This window comes from Cordyceps javanica, chromosome 3 (genome assembly GCF_051103115.1).
Source record: "Cordyceps javanica chromosome 3, complete sequence".
NCBI classification, from domain to species: Eukaryota; Fungi; Ascomycota; class Sordariomycetes; order Hypocreales; family Cordycipitaceae; genus Cordyceps; species Cordyceps javanica.
Window position 1 is genome coordinate 3513185 of NC_139297.1, and position 12145 is coordinate 3525329.

Genomic DNA, 12145 nt, shown 5'->3' on the forward strand with positions numbered 1-12145 from the left:
TGGGTCTGGCTTCCGCGAGAGTGACGAGCAATGGTCATGTACAGCGATGGCAAAACAACACTAGAACACGGCGAATGGAGGGCAAGGTTTTTTCTTCTTCTTTTGTTTCTTCTCTCGGGTCAAGTGAGAATTTTGGACTCTTAATTGCGGGGGTGAGATATGCCTCTAGGTTTTGTCCATCTTTTCCATGCAGTGTGTACAGTAATATACTACAAGCAAGCCATATTGATCTTTGTCCCTTTTCTCTTTGTTCAAGCACATGCCATCGCGCAACACGCTCGATTGAGATTCCAACTAGTTGGCGGCGGCAGCGAGTTGACGAATCCCCTCCCGGCACGTCGAACAGGGACCAGATTTCCTCCTCCGTGGCGTTTACGACGAGCGTCAGCAGGTTGTCGTCGGAAAAGACAAACGACGACGACTCGACGTCATGCGGCGACGGTGGCGGCTGCGGCTGTAGCGAGGACGTATTCAGGGTCTGAATCGCCTCACACAGCCGATTCAACATGTTTTGTGCCCGGGCCTTGTCGCAAATTTGCTTCTTCACGCCGACGAGCACCCGTAGACCAAGTCCGTCAGGTTCTGGAATACCAGTGATGTACACGTCGTACATGGATACCTGATTCATTTGCTGCTGCTGCTGTTGATGTTTCTTTTTATTAGCCGTAGTCCCACGGGGTTCCGTTGTTGGCGCAAGATAGCCCAGCCGTCCGGTACGCCCTCACGATCTGGCCGTCGTGGCCGGTAATGCGCACGAAGCGGTGCAAGTCAAGCATCGTTTCCGTATATCCTCGAGCCAGCCAACCCATGTCCAGTGACAACAATCTCCCCCATCACACCAATAGGGACCCTTCGCTGGTTTTGCTCCATGACAAAGGCCCCTGAGTTATCACGGGGTGGCCGATAGGGACTCCACTGACGAACAGGTCGTCTTCGCCGATGCGATAGATTGTACTGAAGACTGTGTTCCCGGCAGAGCCATACCCATTATATACATTTCCTCGGATCAACTTCTGCGCCTGGATAGCGTCTCGGCTGTCAAACCGATCGACCCCCGCGCATGAATGATTAATGCCGCCAAGTTCTCTGGGCATGCTCGTGAGGAACTGCTTGAGCAAGGCAGGTGACATGAAAGCTGCGTTAACAGCCTCTTGCGTGAAGGTTGCGCCAAGGGCGGCAACGTCAATAGTGGTGAATTAGTCCACACCTATGAGCGTTCCACCATTGAGAAGATACCCGTAGATCTTCCCTGTTGAAGCGTCGAAGCCAAGATTTGAGAGATGAGACATGACTGTACTGCTAGGAAGACCGAGGGCAACGTTGCTGTTTTTGACCGGGCGCACGACGCCGCGGTGCTCGATCCGGACACCTTTTGGACGACCTGTAGACCCGGACGTATACACGACATATGCGAGACTCGTTGCGGACGGTTGCAGATCATTGCATCTTTTCGAGTCCGCTATATCGTCAGAAGTGTGTTGCTGGCATTGAATCGTATCCGCAATCATTACCAGCTCAACGTCCGACGAATGAACAAGATCTGTTGAAGTAGACACATTGGCACCAGCCAGAATTAACTTCTCGCCTGGGATACTCGACAAGATGTCGGCTATACGGGCGGCAGGGCTGTTGACATCGAGTGGTAGATAGGCCAGGTTGGCTTTAAGGATGCCGAGAAAGGCAATAGCCGTTTTCACACGACCGCGGCGCTAGCACTCCGATGAGCGTCTCGGGCCATACTGCGAGTTTGTCGGACTGCCTGCCCAACTCACCGTACGTCAGCTGCTCGGGCAACGACCCCTTCACAGCGATTACATCGCTGTGTGCGACGACTCTCTCGGTGAACAGATGAATAATACTCGAGTTCCGAGGGTAGTAGGTCTTTTTGACCTCGAGGACACCCTTGCTGTGCAGTGTATGCTGGTCGCCGGTCAGTGGAATGGTGGCAATATGCATATCTGGCTGCTTCAGGCATCGACTTGGTAGTTATTGGAAGACGTCAACCATAGCCTGGACCGTTTGAAGCTCGAATGGGTCTGTCGAGAAGAGCACATAGCCTCGCAGTCGCTCTCTCTCCTTGAATAGGTGGAACTCTAGTTCAAATCGAGTCATAGGAACTGTGGGTAGTGCCTTACAGTCGGGGCCGTCCAGCTGGATGTCGCCGAGGTTTCCCTACGCTTGGAGGACAAACATCAACTGTACTAATGGATTTCTATATAAGTCTCTGCTCCCGCCAGATATGGTCGAAATGCACATCCTGATTTTCGAACGCAGCGCTTACAGTCGACCGAACCTGCTGCACCAAGCTAGCAAGCGAATCCTCGGCCTGGACGGTCATACGCATGCATTGGGTATTTACAAAGGGGCCAATAATTTCTTCTAGATCAGGGTCGTTACGGTTCGCAATCGGCGTTCCGATTGTAGCGTCCTCCACTCCAGTCAGGCAGAAGTGTGCAGCGCGAAATACGGCGGGGAGCACAACAAATAGCGTGGGCTCGGCGGTCTTGCGAGAAGCCTTGAAGACTTTGTATAGAGTTCCGTGGATGAGAAAGCTCGATCACGCCCGCGGAGCTCGATAAGGTAGTTGGCCGGGACTTGTCGCAAAGCAAGCTAGCAGCCTGCGCTCCATCTCAGCTACTGATGAGCCCTGCCTGCTGGTGAAGCCTGGCTAGCATCACATCGTCCACATTTGACGATGAGCAGAGTAGCATCCATAATTGTTGTGCCAATCACCGTCAAATCCGGCATACGGGCCGGACTGGCGTTACATTCCGGGTCGAAGTCCGTCTTTGCGCTGAGCTTACCGATGCAGGGCAGATCAGGCTCGTGTTGCCTCCATAGTTGGTCCAGAATCGATTAATCATCAATATCGTCGATTCGACTCGGGGCTTTCAATTGCGCAATTACTGCATCACAATGGTTGCATCTTCGCAAATGACGGGTTGCCTTATTTCGAACACGAGTCCATAACAGGATCTCATTATTGTACGACGTATCCCCCTCACGTAGTGGGCAAGGAAGACCGCTGTTATCATCGCCCATGCAGCTACCGCATGCGTACGGGTAACTGATACGTACTGTGAGGAAACGAGTCAGTATCGATACCTAGCACTGGTATACGGGGCTGCCCTCACAGGTCACCATGTGTTATAGGTCATGATGCACATGTTATAGGTCACGATGCACGATTCTACTATGTACATAGGGTCCCGCCGTCTTCCCGTTTTTTTTTTTTTTGACAGAAGTCGAAAAGATTATTGGCGCTCCCACGGCTCCCAGGATGTGGTGTATGGCTTAAGGGACATGATGGCATCGGCACACCCGTCAATGCTGGCCTTGTCGATGGTGTGCAGATTGGTAGGTAACGATACTGCCGGTGAGCCCCTGAGTGATGCAGGGCTGAGTCCTCTCTAGATTTCCATGTGTGTCCATGCGTATATGTGTGTATGCGTTCAAATATGAACCCATATACACATCTCGAGCCAGCCTTTGCCCGCAAGGTACTTTGGGTCAAGGCCCGAATCCGTCCTCGATCCTGCTAGTCTGCGCTTTCAATAGCAGCCTAATGGGACCTAGCGAGCTTGAAATACCACTGTACTAGCTTCGAAAGCGCGGCGCATGATCTTCTTCAGAGAAGTCGTTCAAGATTCAGCCATGGGTGGCGTCACTGCCTACCTCGAGCCGTTCCAGTCTCCAGTCAGTGTCGGTGATGGCTAGAGAGTCGAGCAGCTAGCTGGGTAGGGGGCTTCGTGATTTTGAAGATAATGGAGTGTCATGACAAAATGATGATTGATTCATGATGTGCGATCATTTTACAACATGGAATGACGAAGTCGGTATCCAAAAACAATCTGGATGCATTTGTTGAAGGAAGAAGAAGTCATGATATTCTGTGCAGCATCTATTTTCTTAGCACGTGCTGGTAAGTAAGGGCGCGCGCCACAGGAAGCACCAACGCCAAGCCACAGACAAGCCCATCCCTGGCCAGAAAAGTGGACAGGAACTGGCAGACTCCAGAGCACCGCCCACCGCGCCGCGCCTTTGCCCCGCCATGGGCAGGAGGATTTCGCAGAAATGACGTCTGGCATTTGCTGCACCGCCACCTGGCGAAGAAGAAGAAGACGAAGAAAAAAAGAAAGAAAAAAAAAAAAATTCTGCTACACCTCAACTGAGTAGCAGTCAAGCAATTATCTCACCAAACGCATGTTATGCGGATCCCAGCGAAAAAAAAAATAAACATGGCCAAGTCATTCTCAGCGACGCCCAGGCCTGCCCAGCCAGGCTCAGGCCACCCAGCCACAAGCGACGTGTGGCTCCGCCTCGTTTTCAGCTTGCTAGGCCTTGTTTCTGACCTTAATACTGCCTCGCCCTCCCCCCGCGCCCTCAGGTTGCGTGGCCCTTTTATCTGATCCTACTGTTTCATTCAATTTCTTTCCGGTTTCAGTATCTCTGTTCAGTTCTTTCATCGTCATCGTCATCATCAGCGGCAGCAGAAGCAGCCTCACCATCGCCTGCAGAAATAGAGTCGAGTCAAACACCTTGACCTCTCTCTCTACTTAGCAATTCAGCCCTGTCCGACCAAAAATCGTTCTCCACTTTTGGTCGCAACAAGTGCCACCACTAATAACCTCTGCCGGGTACCAGTACTTTCACTTTTCTGGCCAAGAGACTGCTCGCGTCTGTCTCTCAGGTCCCATCTTTTTCTCCCAGAGAGACACGCCATCCTCCTTTTTCTTCTCTCCTTCATCCATCCTACGTCGTCGACGAAAAAGGAAAAAAGGGAATCAAGCGCCGACGCTTCAGTTCACCATGGACGCGACAATCATGCTCGACGCCCGCTACATCGGCAGCCGATGCCCCAGTGGCTGGTACTTCCGCAACGGTTACTGCTACCGCAGCGGCTGGTACAGCTGGGGTCGCTGGGTCCTCGTCGGCGTCCTCATTTTTTTCGCCCTCGTTTTTCTATTCCTCTGCAGGTAGGTTTTCTTCCTTGTCTTACTTCCTTTTTTTTTTCCTCGCATCACATTGAACGTGTCGAAAACCTCGGGACAAGAAGGAAATGACTAACCGCTTCGTTGTAGCTGCTGCGCTCGTCGTCGCGCGCGCAAGGGCGCCAAGCCCTTCATGGGCACCGGCTGGATGGCCGGCAACAAATGGGGTGGCAACAACAATCAAAACAACCAGAATACCTACAACCAGGGTTATGCCCAACAGAGCTACCCTCAGCAGGGCTATCCTCAGCAGGGCTACGACTACAACCAGCAGCAGCAGGGCTACCAGGCGCCGCCCAACTACGGCAACGCGCAACAGCCCCAGAACACCGGCACCACCTTCAACCCCAACGACGGCTACTACGGTAACCAGCAGTACGGAGGCCCTCAGCACCCGCCCAACACGTACCAGCCCGAAGGTGGTTACGCTCCTCCTCCCGGCCCACCTCCCACCAAATAAAGAAGGATACGTCAACGCATGAGCGCAATTGGCGAGAGAGCAGGCGAAACACGAATGAGGCTGACGCACCAACTGACGACGGGTCTCACGTTTAATGAATACAATGTTGGGTAGAGATGTGAGAAGCGGGTGTAATCAAAGAGAAGGATGCTGAAAATCCAAAGCATCTGCGGCGGGTTGCGGCGTTGACTTGGATCTAGTCTACATGGTTTTTTATAGTCGTTTTTATTTGACCTCTGCAGGTTATTGCTTCTTCGGTTCAGACATACGACTGACAGAGTCGAAATGTCTTGTTTTCTAGTTGGAAAGTGTAGATGTGATTCCCCGCAAGATAGGCTCGTCTTTTCAGCTATTTCATATACAAAATTGTATCCAATACTTGGTACACTCACTGTTTACAGAGGCGCCAGAAAGCCGAAGTGCGCTTCAATGTATATGCATCGAGTATAGTATTGCCCGTGCAACAGCGTCCAAAAGAGTATATTGATAAATAATTCAGATGGCGGCACTTTGGATTTTCGTCACATGCAACATGCAGGTACATACTACTGGTAGACCTCGACTGATGGGGTTGCAAAAGAGACGGCGGCGAGCGCTTCAGCTCGCTTACATCCGTCCAACCATCCGATCCATACGGGTTCGAGGGCCGTAAAAGAAGGTTGCGGCTCGCAGCTGTTGTCGCGTCGATAAAGCCCGAAGACGCCTTTACAAATGTCCTTGATCATCACACCGGCGTATCATTAGTGCAACAAAGTCCGAGTGAGCTCCACGGCCGGGGCTGCGGAGCAACTGGAAACTGGGGGAGCTGTCCACTCGTGCGCCACCCTCCCCAGAATATACCGGGCCGAGGTATACTAACTGCTCAGTAAGGAAGCTAAAGCCTGCTTAAGGGTACTTACTTGGTTGCTCAGTACGGATTACGGAGCACCTACCTGGCCAAACTAGCCAAACTATCCGGGGGTTAAACTCTAGATGGCCGACGTTCTGAAAAAGGAACCGCAACCCATTCATTCTATCCGCTACATCTACACGACTTGAACCTTTCATACACTGATCAAGCTGACGTTTTTGCTTTGCCCATCATGCCGTTTAGCACAAATCAAGAGATTGACGAGGCAAGTCCCGGCTCTCCCATCATTCGCGCCCCCCTTTGCCGCCCCTTCCCCACTCCTTCACAGCTACTGAGTACGACAAGCTCGCCCATTATACTATTAATACCAGCACCACCACATACCGTGCAATAACCCAAACCAGTCCCAACCTTGAATTTCCTTTCCAAACCGGCTGCTAACCCTCTTTTTTTTTTTTTTTTCCCGTCGAAAACAGTCCGTCGAGACCGTCACCCGGACCTTCAAGTCCAATGTCACCAAACCGCTGGCATGGCGTATCACGCAGCTCCGCAAGGCGTGGTGGATGTTTGAGGACAACAAGGAGCGCATCGTCGAGGTGCTCAAGAAGGACCTGAACAAGCACCGGCAGGAGGCGCTGCCCATCGATGTCGCAGGAGTGCAGACGGCCATCCTCGAGGCCCTCAGCCACATCAAGGCCTGGAACGCCGACGAGCGGCCCGCCCGCACCAACCCGCTCAACCTCCTCGGCGGCGCCCGCATCCGCCGCGAGCCCAAGGGCGTCGCCCTCATCATCTCGGCCTGGAACTACCCCTTCATGGAGCTCTTTGAGCCCATGGTCGCCGCGCTGGCCGCCGGCTGCACCGCCGTCCTGAAACCCTCGGAGCTGGCCCCCGCGTCGCAGGACCTCATTGCCCAGATCGTGCCCCGCTACCTCGACCAGGACGCCGTCCGCGTCGTCACCGCCGGGCCCGTCGAGATGGACTACCTCCTCGGCAAGAAGTTTGACCACATCTTCTTCACGGGCTCCACCGTCGTCGGCAAGATCATCTACGCCCGCGCCGCCCCCAACCTGACCACGGTGACGCTCGAGCTCGGCGGCCGCGGCCCGGCCATTGTCACGGCCAACGCAAACGTCGACCTCGCCGCCAAGCGCATCGCCAACATCAAGTTCCTCAACTCGGGCCAGGTCTGCGTCGGCGTCAACCACGTCTTTGTCGACCCCAAGGTCAAGGCCCCCTTCCTCAAGGCCCTCGCCAAGTACTTTGACCAGTACCTCGGCGGCCGCGGCGGCACCGCCGCCAACCCCGGTCACGTCACCAACATCGTCAACGACCGCCACTACAACCGCCTCGAGGGCCTGCTGGAGAGGTCGTCGGGCAACATCATCTACGGCGGCCACCGCGACCCGGCCACCCGCTACTTTGCCCCCACCGTCGTCGACAACGTCACCACCGACGACGCCCTGCTCTCCGAGGAGCTCTTTGGCCCGCTGCTGCCCGTTCTCGACGGCACCCTCGACGAGGCCATTGCCTACACGGCCGCCCACGACCACCCCCTCTCCATCTACGGCTTCACCGACTCGCGCGCCGAGCAGCGCGCCATCCTCGACCGCACCAACTCGGGCGGCGTCACCTTCAACGACGGCGTCCTGCACATGGCCATGAAGGACGCCCCCTTTGGCGGCGTCGGCGGCTCCGGCACCGGCGCCTACCACGGCATCTACGGCTTCCGCGAGTTCACCCACCTCCGCACCGTCGCCACCATCCCCGGCTGGATGGACGCCGTCCTCTCCTTCCGCTACCCGCCCTACACCAACGCCAAGGCCCTGGCCCAGATCAAGGCCCAGGGCGGCGGCGCCTCCGTCTCCTTTGACCGCGAGGGCCGCTCCATCACCACCGTCCTCGGCCGCATCCTCGGCCAGTGGAAGCTGCTGGTGCTCCTGGCCGTCGTCCTCAGGTGGCGCGGCTGGACGCTCGACGACGTGCGCAGCCTCTTGTAAAATCGCAGCGCTATGGAGACAGAGATGTGTTGTGTATAATGAGAAATTCCGATGCAGACGGTACAAGATTGGCCGTGTATGCCGTTTTGTTATTTTTGGCAAAGAAATACGTGTTTTCGGCTCATAATTGTATCTCATTTTCATTCATCGTCATTCCTATCTTTGTGACTGTATGCTTTTTCAATATTGCAGTGCTTGTCCGTAAATGGACCTCTGTCCTGTTTGCATCCAGATCTCGCCCCCTTTGCGCATATAGAAGTATAGGGCCCTCCAGGGTGATTTTTACGTGCCCACTGCGCCGTCGACGTCAAAAAAGGGCCCGCATGTAAAGCTCTGTGTCCAGTCCGTCGAGGCATAGCCCATCCCTAGCTCCGTCCAGTCGCTGCACAACTCTGCTGCCGCCGCCGCGTCACCGCCCGCGCCGTCGTGCAGCTGGAAATCAACCAAAAAGTCATTCGTGCTAAACTCGACCGTGTTGAAGTAGTCCGACACGGCGTCGTCTGGCTTCGGCAGCGGCTGCAGCAGCGGCTGCGACTGCGGCTGCGGCTCCTGCTCCTGCTTCTGCTCATGCTCCTGCTCCTGCTCCTGCTCCTGCTCCTGCTCTTCCCTCTGGAAAAACGCCTTGCGGATCCGGATCCTGCCAAAGTACGGTACCACGACGTCATAGTCGTCGTCGGCCATGTACGCCCCCCGCCGGGCCGCGTCCAGCGCGTCCAGTGTGCGCACCGCCTGCTCCGCCACGCGGCAGTCCATCAGCGCGGCAGTCTGCCGCAGGCACAGCGTCACGTCGCGCACGAGCGTCGCGTCGTCCTCTGCATCCGCCGCCGCTTCCAGCCCGTGCGGACTCCGCGACGTCGGCGGCGGCGGCGGCGCTGGCGCTGGCGGGGCGATCCAGTGGCCCAGCACTAGCACCAGCGCGGCGCTACAGGCCCGGAAGTCCATGACTTGGCACAGCTCGGCGCCGCCGCCAGGCCAGCGGCGAAAGTCGCGGTAGGCGTCGCAAATGCCCCGCGCCGCGCCCATGGCGGCGTCCCGGCTGGGCGCGTACCGCGCGTCCGCCGCCGCGCGCAGCATGTACGGCAGGTGCACGAGCTTGAGCGCCGTCAGGAAGATGACCTTGGTCGACTGCTGGTACCACCCGGTCGCCGGGTCGAGGTCCGGCGCGAGATGGCCCTCGGCCCACCAATGCGCCGGGAAGAGCCGCCGGCGCGCGTCCTCAATGTCCTCGCTGAGCTCTATCGTGGTGGCGTAGTGGCTGCTGCGGCCGCCGCCGCCGCCGCTGCTGCTACTACCGTTGCGGAGGCTCTGATCCCGGTCGATGATCCGGCCGCAGACGATGGCAAAGTAGTGCAGGATCGTCATGACCGTACTCTCGTCCTGCAAGAGCTCGAGACCCGGATGGAGGGCCGACGTGGCCGAGGGCAGGCCCAGCGTCATGGCCATGTAGCGCTCGGCGCGCCAGGCCAGGGCCCACGCCTGCGCGGCGCGCTCCCCGGCCCGCGCCGGTCTCCGTGCTGGCAGGCCGCAGCATATCGCGGCCGTGATGGCCTGGCGGTTCCAGGACCAGGCCCGCTGCGGCCGGCCGGCGTTGATGCAGAGCTTGTAAAGCATATTCATGCCTTCGACGCCCTCGAGCGTGCCACCAGCGGGTTCCGCGTCCAGCTGCAGCAGGGCCTGCGCCGTCTCGACGTATGTGTCCACCAGGTCCCGCTGCCGCACGGACGGGGGCACCAGGCTCTGGATGAGCCGCTTCGGCGTCTGCTGGATACAGAGCGCGAGAAACAGCACGGCCTTGGCCGTCTGGCCAGGCCGGCCCGAGACAAGCGCGCCATGAAACGTTCGCTCCGCCAGCGGCACCTGGCCCGGCCGGAGACGGTCCGCGTCGCCGGGCCCGTAAAAGTACGGCGGCCAGATCAGCCAGCACTGCTGCGTCCCCTCAAAGAGCTTCACCACCCGCTCCGGTCGCGGCAAGTAGGGGGCGAACTGGGCGAGGCATTGGCGCAGCCGCGACGATGCGCTCGGCGTGAGCGGTCCCGGCGGCGGTGCTGTCGTTGTGTCCGTGTAAGTGATAGGGTCAAATATGGAAGACTCGTTAAAGAGCTGGATCAGGGGGGAATTTTGAAATGCGGGACTAATTCGCGTCGTGTCGACCAGAGATGGGTAGATGTGTTGCTGGAACGCGCCACTGATAGAAGGGGGACTCTGCCCGTCTGACGAGGCCGACGCCGCCGTGCTGGCATCCGTCAGTCCGCCGCCGCCGACGCCGCCTTCTACCCCGCCAACGCTACAAGCCCGGCGTGAGAGCATGTCCCCCGGCAGGCCCCTCATCAGCGTTTCCAGTTCGTCAAGCCTCTTCTTGAGTACCTCCACGTCGTCTACGCCGCCGCTGGACAGCAACGGTGAGCCGTCGCCGCCCCCCGGCGGCTGTTTCTCCTGCGGCACGCAGCTGCTGTCGTGAGCCCGGCACGCGTCGCACCGGTCCTGCCCGGGGAGGAAGATGCACCGAACTTTGCGACGGCGGCACTCGGCGCAGCTCTTGGTTCCGAGCCGCATGCGCTTCCCCGCTGCGCCCATGCTGTCGTTTTTTGGGAGGAGCGGGAATGGACTCAACGGCGGCGAGCCCGGACTGCGTAGAAATACCGACGGCCTAGCGGTGGCGCTCCATAAACGGGTATTCTGACGGATGCAGAGGATTGTTTTTCTTGATCAGCTCATGCGGCGATCCCTGTAATTCACGGTGCTTCTCTTGATCACGCAGATTGCTGAGAGACAGGAGAGAGGATGTTGTGAATAGCATGGACGAAACTCGGACGAAAGTGGGGCTGTCACGACCCAACCGTATTAATGATAACGGTCCAACCAAGACAGAATTCCGCAAAGTCCGGAAGTCAATAATGGAAAAGAAATCGTATTGAGACAGGGGTTTACTTATTTCTTATATGATTGCGTGACAGTTCCAAGTATAAAATGTGTCATCTTGGCTTCCTATCCAACTGCTTCGGTCTGCCTATTTACACTTACAACTTCACCCTCGTATACATCAACGAGATCAATACTCTTTACTTCTTCACTTTGATCATCTTGTCTCTTTCACAGACCGCGCATCAAAAAAATGGCTTCGCAAACCGAGTCCCTCGCTGAGATTGAAAGCCACGTCCGCACCGACGTGCCCAAGAACATCAGCGACATCATCTTCACGGCGATTGACGAGGTCAAGGCCAGCTTCGACCCGTCGCAGGCGATCCAGCCCGGCGCGACCTTCCCCGACTTCACGCTCCCCAACGCCGTCGACGCCGAGGTCTCGCTGGCGGCGCTCCTAGCCGGCGCCGGCAAGGGCGTGCTCGTGACGCTGTACCGCGGCGAGTGGTGCCCCTACTGCAACGTGGCGCTGTCGTTCCTGCAGCGGCACGCCGACGACTTCGCGGCGCGGGGCGTGACCCTGGTCGCCGTCTCGCCCGAGCTGCCCGGCACGTCGCTGACGACGGTGGAGAAGCATGCACTCCGGTACGAGGTGCTCTCGGACCGGGGCAGCGCCCTGGCGCGCCGGCTGGGGCTCGTCTGGCGCCAGTCCGACGCGCTCGACGGCCTGGGTGCCGTCATGGGCGTCGACCGGGCCGCGCGCAACGGCGACGACTCGCGCGACCTGCCGGTGCCCGCCAACATCCTCATCGACAAGGCCGGCGTGGTCCGCAACGTGCATGCCGACCCGGACTGGAGCAAAAGGCTGGAGCCGAGCACGATGCTGCAGTGGGCCGATGCTCTGTAGAGTTTCTGTACCGGAGGTCGGGGTATATAACATGGTAGTTGATTTTGTCCAATAGTCTAGGCCATAAAATATATACAT

At 57.4% G+C, this 12145-nt stretch overlaps 5 protein-coding genes across 5 annotated transcripts; 3 read left to right on the forward strand and 2 right to left on the reverse strand.

Moving 5' to 3' along the window:
- Positions 1–1196: 1196 nt before the first annotated feature.
- V2A60_005257 (uncharacterized protein) lies at positions 1197–1956 on the reverse strand (the record flags this gene model as incomplete). Its single annotated transcript, XM_083256569.1, has 2 exons — positions 1197–1709; positions 1816–1956. The coding sequence occupies 2 exons, from the start codon at positions 1954–1956 to the stop codon at positions 1197–1199; spliced, it is 654 nt and encodes a 217-aa protein (XP_083112695.1).
- A 2853-nt stretch (positions 1957–4809) lies between these two features.
- V2A60_005258 (chitin synthesis regulation, resistance to congo red-domain-containing protein) lies at positions 4810–5451 on the forward strand (the record flags this gene model as incomplete). The annotated part of the gene is made up of 2 exons (XM_083256570.1): positions 4810–4976; positions 5082–5451. The coding sequence occupies 2 exons, from the start codon at positions 4810–4812 to the stop codon at positions 5449–5451; spliced, it is 537 nt and encodes a 178-aa protein (XP_083112696.1).
- A 532-nt stretch (positions 5452–5983) lies between these two features.
- V2A60_005259 (uncharacterized protein) lies at positions 5984–8301 on the forward strand (the record flags this gene model as incomplete). Its single annotated transcript, XM_083256571.1, has 2 exons — positions 5984–5989; positions 6778–8301. The coding sequence occupies 2 exons, from the start codon at positions 5984–5986 to the stop codon at positions 8299–8301; spliced, it is 1530 nt and encodes a 509-aa protein (XP_083112697.1).
- Positions 8302–8583: 282 nt separating this feature from the next.
- Positions 8584–10875, reverse strand: V2A60_005260 (uncharacterized protein; the record flags this gene model as incomplete). The annotated part of the gene is made up of 1 exon (XM_083256572.1): positions 8584–10875. One exon carries the CDS (start codon positions 10873–10875, stop codon positions 8584–8586), a length of 2292 nt encoding a protein of 763 aa, XP_083112698.1.
- Positions 10876–11413: 538 nt separating this feature from the next.
- Positions 11414–12067, forward strand: V2A60_005261 (peroxiredoxin-like family protein; the record flags this gene model as incomplete). The annotated part of the gene is made up of 1 exon (XM_083256573.1): positions 11414–12067. The coding sequence occupies one exon, from the start codon at positions 11414–11416 to the stop codon at positions 12065–12067; it is 654 nt and encodes a 217-aa protein (XP_083112699.1).
- Positions 12068–12145: the final 78 nt, after the last annotated feature.